Below are 6588 nucleotides of genomic sequence, written 5' to 3'. Positions count from 1 at the left end.
ATTAATATAACAAATCTTAATATTGGACATAATGATATTGGGTATACAGGTGCTACAGAAGTTTCTAAATTAATTAATTTAACAAAGCTCAGTGTTGGGAATAACAAAGTTAGATATGATGGTGCAAAAGCAATATGCAATTTAATTAATTTAACAAATCTTAATATGGAGAATAACAAAATTGGAAATGATGTACAAGATATTTCGAAATTAGTTAATTTAAAAACTCTTAATATAAGTATTAATAATATTGGGAATGAAGGATTAATAATAGTATGCAATTTAATTAATTTAACAAATCTTAATATTGAGAATAACGATATTGGAGATGAAGGTGTACAAGATATTTCGAAATTAGTTAATTTAACAAATCTAAACATAAAAAGCAATGCACTTCGAAGCAAAGGAGCACAGGAAATTTCAAAATTAACTAATTTAACAAGTCTTAATGTCGCAGAAAACAATGTAATGTTATCAGAAAAAAATTTGTCCCGTAACAATATAACACACCAAATTGAGAATGACGGTATAAAATCTATATTTAATTTAATTAATTTAACAAATCTCAATATCCAGAATAACGATATTGGAGATGAAGGTGTACAAGATATTTCGAAATTAATTAATTTAACAAATCTTGATATAGGTAATAACAAAATTAGAGATGAAGGTATAAAATCTATATTTAATTTAATTAATTTAACAAATCTCAATATCCAGAATAACGATATTGGAGATGAAGGTGTACAAGATATTTCGAAATTAATTAATTTAACAAATCTTGATATTTGTCAAACCAAAATCGGAGATAATGGTGCAAAAGAAATTTGCAAATTAATTAACTTGACGAAACTAGTTTGTTGGAATACTGATATTGCTACTAATAATCAAATTAACATATTAAAAAATGAAAAGAATCAAAAATTGAAATCTGGACTAAAGGAGAAGTATAATAAATTGCTTGAAATAAAACAAGCAAACGAAAAAGCAATTCAGAACTACAAAAACCAAAATGACAACTTGAAAAATGAAAATGAAGAGTTAAAATCTCAACTATGTGCTTTCGGGCCTGAAATTATACAAATGCAATCCAAATACAAAAAATTTATTGAAAAACTTACAACTGATCACGAAACAGAGCTGAAGAAAATGAAGTTAGAAAATGAAAAAAAGGTTAAAATGTTAGAATTCTGGTTAGAGTCACATAATTGAAAAAAAACTGGAATTAACAGGATTTGGAAATTAATGGGAGGGGTATTGTTTCTCATAGCCAATGCAAAAGGATCCAAAAATGTTGATCATTAATATAGGCAGGCAGTTCTAGTAATTGTGGGGTATCCTTTGTTCAATACAGGCCATTCAACTTCTTGACCTGTTCCAATTAAAAAGTATTGAATTTTAAATAAACCATCCTCCCGCTGAGATTAAACTCCTCGAGAGACCTCTTTAACCCAACTTTTAACCCAAACCAATAACCCAAACTTAACCAAATATTAGTGGAATAATAATGAATTTACCTATGAAATACATGTTTGCTTTCAAATATCAACAACACCTTCGGCGTTGTTGATATTTGTATATGTCCGAAACATGCCAGCAAGGCCATTTGCTAATTCAGATGTTTAATTTTCTTTTTCAGCCTTCCCCACAATATATGCTTTTGAATAGTCGGAAAAATCCTCTCTTACTCTCCAGATAGCTTCCAATGATATAACACTTCCTATTGATAGTCTGTTATTATCATTAGTTCCCATCATCACAGAGTTTAATTTAATATATTTTTCAAGATTAGTCGCGAACTCCTTGGAAGGACTTGGAGCTCTATGGAATTTGAACAAATTGCCACACATATTAAATCAAAACAAGCAGTCAATGATATGATTGAAAATTTAGAATCCTTAAAATCACTCAAGTTTGTCTCCAAGAAACAAATAGAGTTGGTATTTCAATTCCAGAACATGTCGAAGAGGTGCATCTTCGATCTGTTAGAATTAGTGGGGATGTTTCTAATATCAAAGATTGATTTTAAGAGACTCTACAAATATTGGAAGTTTTAAAAAGCTAGAGTTTGCATGCTTGTTAAAATTTGGTACTGTTTCAGACTTGAATTTAAATTCAACAACCCACCCTTATTTAAAATGTGCGGAGGGTTATCTTGATAGAAACCGTTTACCATCTATTGAATCAATTGATTTTATAGAAAAGAAATATGATTGGATGAGATAATGTGATATTAAAATAAACATTTAGCTTTTAGGTTGAATAGTATATTTATTAATAAGCATATAGTACAACCACCAATGTAACAACTACAATTATTTGAACAATTACACTCAAATAGGATCTATTTGAATGTCCAAGTACTACTGTTGTTGAGGATGTTGCAGATGGTTTAATAATAGGAGAAGTGGATGCTTCAATCTTTCTCACTGGAATTGTGGTAAAATCTGTCAAGTGATAAACTCTACATTTAACTTTTGTAGAGCTGACAATAATTGTTTCAACTCCTTCTGTACTCAAACTTTGAGTTTTTTCATTAACATAGACACATTTAGTTGTTAAATTAGAAGAAACCGACTCAACATTCAGGTCAAATTCAATTGGATTTGTCAATCCAGAAACACTCAATGTTTTGCTGGTATCAATTCCTGACAAGATTTTGAAAATAAAAAATGGTGCAGTATTGTTCCATTGTTGATAGGAGTATAATTTCTTTGAGGCAACATTCATACTCAATACAATTGAATTGGATGAATCAAATCCAGAATTTGATAAAACTTGACTGAGAGAATCTGATGGAAGCTTAATACTATTAATTCCTATTGAGGAATCGAATACAGTAGAGGAAAGTGAAGAGATTGTATTTTTAACAACTGTAGATTTGATATTTTCAGAAATTACAGTTGATGAAGAGCCTACTGGAATAGATGCAGCTTTTGTTTGTGCAGCAACATTAATAATGTCCTTAATAAGATTGCTAGAAACTGAATCACTAGATACTGATAGCAGATTTGCAGTGACTGTCAACACTTTTTCAGCTTGGGAGCTAGTTATAGATGTATCATTCATGAGTGATAACACTTTAATTTGTGTTGAATAGGAAATAAACTTTGGCTCATTTACAACGACACTGACGATTTCTAAAGCTGTATCCTTATCTTGTGAATAAATAGTTGAGCTAACCACATCAATCAACTTGGTACGTAATTCAACAGTTTGACTTGTTGATGAGGAGTTAACAGTTGTCAAATAATAAGCAGAACTTGCAACATCTGCAACTGTGACATTTGGTGAATTCAATATTTGATTAGCAAAGTCAATTTTAGCACCATCCTCTAAAGTAGCAGTTGGATCTGATAATGTAACATTGACATATTGTATTCTCTCTCCTAAATTTGAATCAAGAACACTCAGATATAATGTAACATATCCTACACTTGTAAATGGCAATTTGAAATAGAATGTTGTATCTCCAACTCGTTTGCTTATAATATTATTGGAAACACCAGATAAATATCCAATAGAATAGGAAATAGGATCAGAATCTGGATCATATGCAAGGCATGTTACTTTAAAAACTGTTTGGAAACCAACTCCACTAGTAGTTTCCAATCCAGTAGAATTATCCATAACCTTGAATTGTTGAATGATTGGAAGATTATTCACTCTAGTTTCAAATGTTTTTCTTATGTAATAAAGTTTCATTCCTGGCTCTGTAATTGTAACTGTCAATGTAAAATTCAATTTCAATCCTTCAGTGAGAGCTGGATTATTGGATTTAATGACCAAAGTTGGTTGAGTAGAAAATGAATCAGTAAGAGTAAGAGTACCACTATCTTCCTTCCATGAATATTCTATTGAAGCATATGGAACTTTGGTAATAACTAAAGTGGAAATTGAAAAATCATATTTTGGATTAATTGATGAAATGGCTCTGTATGTTAATTCAAAACTACAATTGGAGCCACCAAAATTTTCCTTACAATTACTCAAAGTATTATTGTTACTATTGGTATTGTTATCATTAATATTATATTCACAATTGATTCCTGTATAATTTGTTTTACAACTACAAACTGGACCATTATTGAAAGAACAATTTCCATGTCCACTGCAAACTCTATAATCTATTGAAGAATATCCAAAACAGACTGGGTAGCAAATTTCTCTGATCAAATTATATCCCTCAATACACTCACCACAGTCTTGTCCTGTATATGGAGCTAAACAATTTTCACACAAGTGAGTTTTGGTATTACATGAACCACCGTTTTTACAAGCTTGGGCAACTATGTAATATCCATTACAAGTAGGAATTTGACACTCTGATCCTGCGAAGTTCAATCCACAGAAACAAATATTTGGATATGCACATCTTCCAATACCTCCACAAACCGTTGGTTCTGAAGCATTTTTACCATTGCATATTGGAATTGCACATTCTGATCCAGTATATCCAATATCACATTTACATGTATTCATCTCAATACATTTCCCCCTTTTTGAACACACTGATGGGTTAGTATAGTTTTTACCATAACAAGTTAAAATGGAATAGTCAACTAGGCAACTAGATCCAGATTGATACTTTCCATATGGACATGTACATGTATCATTGATCATTACTGATCCTCCAAAACATGTTTCACAATTAATACCAGTATATAATGGAGCACAATTACATTGTTGAACTTTTGATTTCAATTTTCTAACGCAAGTACCATCATGTTCACACACACCACATTCTACTGGAAGTGAATAATTGAAATTAACTTGTTTTTCAATGAAATATTCACTATTTGATAAATTAACCATGACATTCAATAGTTGTGTTTCAACGTAATAAGGTAAAGTCAAGTCGAATTGAATTGTTATAGTTTCATTGGTATATCTACTTGTTGAGTAAATGGTATCATTACCAAATGTTACATTAATCTCACAATTCAACGTTGGAATATTTGTTGAAACAAGTAGTGAATAGGAAATTACATTATTGGTTGAATAATATTTCAAATCGACAATAGTATCATTCATTGTTGCAAAGAACTCTGGAAAATTAGTAATAATTTCTTTTTGAGCAGAGAGTCTTGGTTCAAGATAGTTGTATTTGAAATTATTGGCAGAAATAAACAACTTGGTGTTGGATTTTCCATAGTAAGGCACTTTAAGAGTTATTGAACTCGAAAATAATTCAGTGCAAGAAACATTAAATAGAGTGAAATTCTTACTATTGGTTAAATCTGATAGTGTTTCAAAAGAGCGATCTACATAGCCAACTGAACAAATTAAATCTGGATCCTCTGTTGATAATTTCCAATTTGATAACAACTTGAAATTAAAGTTCCCTAAATACTGAACTGACATCCAAGTAAGGTTTGGAATTGGGATACCAACAAAGAACAATCTCTTCAATACTAAAAAGCCAGTATAATTATCATAAACACTGAAGAACATATACTTGTCTCGATCACTAATTATAGGAAATTTAAATGGATTCTCCCAATATAAGGAAGAAGTGTTGGTCAATCGAGTAGAACCTTGAAATTGCCATTCATATCTATATCTTTCATATTCACCATCATTAATGGAAATTAATGGAGTTGAAATATTGATAAATGCTGGAAGTGTGATTATGGACCCAGTAGCTCCATAGCCAAAGCTATTGAACGAATTATTACATGTTGGACCAAACCTATCAGAAACCATGCAAGTATTGAAATCAAATGCAACATCATTTACCTGTATTCCTGAATTCGAAATTGTTCTCCAACCTTTGGTTTTAGGATAATATAGTAACAAATTACTATAATATTTACTATCTGTTAACGCTAAAACCGATCCTGGTTCATCACTGGTCTTACCCAAAACTTCTATTCTCCTAAAGTAAAGATCAAACATTTTTGAAAATAGGCCATTTCCATCTCTTCTATATAGACTACTATCAATGACGGCAAATATAGTACCACTTGTACCTGCCACTAAGTTTTTAACATATTTAACTTGTGTCACTTGGCCAGAAGGTACGAAACCAGCAAATGAAAAGGAAGAATTGGAAATGGTATAATAGGCAATCTTGCTTAGATTATTTGGAAATGATGCACCTGCAATTAGAATAGTATCCAATCCTAAATCCTCTTTTTGAACGTTAATATCTTGAACACCACTCACATTAACTAGTGGAATGGCAACATTCATAAATGTATCATAAATGTAGAATTCTGCATTGTCAAATTTACCACCAATAAACAATCTATTGTCAAGAATAGCAACACTTTTAGGTGTGCCGATAATATCATTAATTGCTTTCCATGACATGGTTGCATATTCGAAACGAAGTAAATTGGTGGCAGTTTCGTTATTTGAGAGAGAAATATTGAAAGAACCTCCAACAATAATATCGCAAGGAAAGATACCACCAACATCCAATGATTCAGGTAGAGTACCATTTAAACAACTAATAGACATGGTTGTAATAGAACTTCCAACACTGAATTGAGTGGATGAGAGACCAGTACTAATCCAATCTCTAGTATAGGCATTATAGATAGCAATTGGACCACCTTCAATAGAGCCAGCAATAGTAAAAGA

At 31.0% G+C, this 6588-nt stretch overlaps 2 protein-coding genes across 2 annotated transcripts; one reads left to right on the top strand and one right to left on the bottom strand.

The window, feature by feature from the left end:
- Positions 1-165: 165 nt before the first annotated feature.
- NAEGRDRAFT_54578 (uncharacterized protein) lies at positions 166-1212 on the top strand (the record flags this gene model as incomplete). The annotated part of the gene is made up of 1 exon (XM_002668797.1): positions 166-1212. The coding sequence occupies one exon, from the start codon at positions 166-168 to the stop codon at positions 1210-1212; it is 1047 nt and encodes a 348-aa protein (XP_002668843.1).
- Positions 1213-2274: 1062 nt separating this feature from the next.
- NAEGRDRAFT_76236 (uncharacterized protein) lies at positions 2275-6465 on the bottom strand (the record flags this gene model as incomplete). Its single annotated transcript, XM_002668793.1, has 1 exon — positions 2275-6465. The coding sequence occupies one exon, from the start codon at positions 6463-6465 to the stop codon at positions 2275-2277; it is 4191 nt and encodes a 1396-aa protein (XP_002668839.1).
- Positions 6466-6588: the final 123 nt, after the last annotated feature.

Source organism: Naegleria gruberi, assembly GCF_000004985.1.
Source record: "Naegleria gruberi genomic scaffold NAEGRscaffold_100, whole genome shotgun sequence".
Classification (NCBI taxonomy): domain Eukaryota; phylum Heterolobosea; class Eutetramitea; order Acrasida; family Naegleriidae; genus Naegleria; species Naegleria gruberi.
Note: the sequence above shows the minus strand (reverse complement) of the source record. Positions and strands in the feature narration are given on the sequence as shown.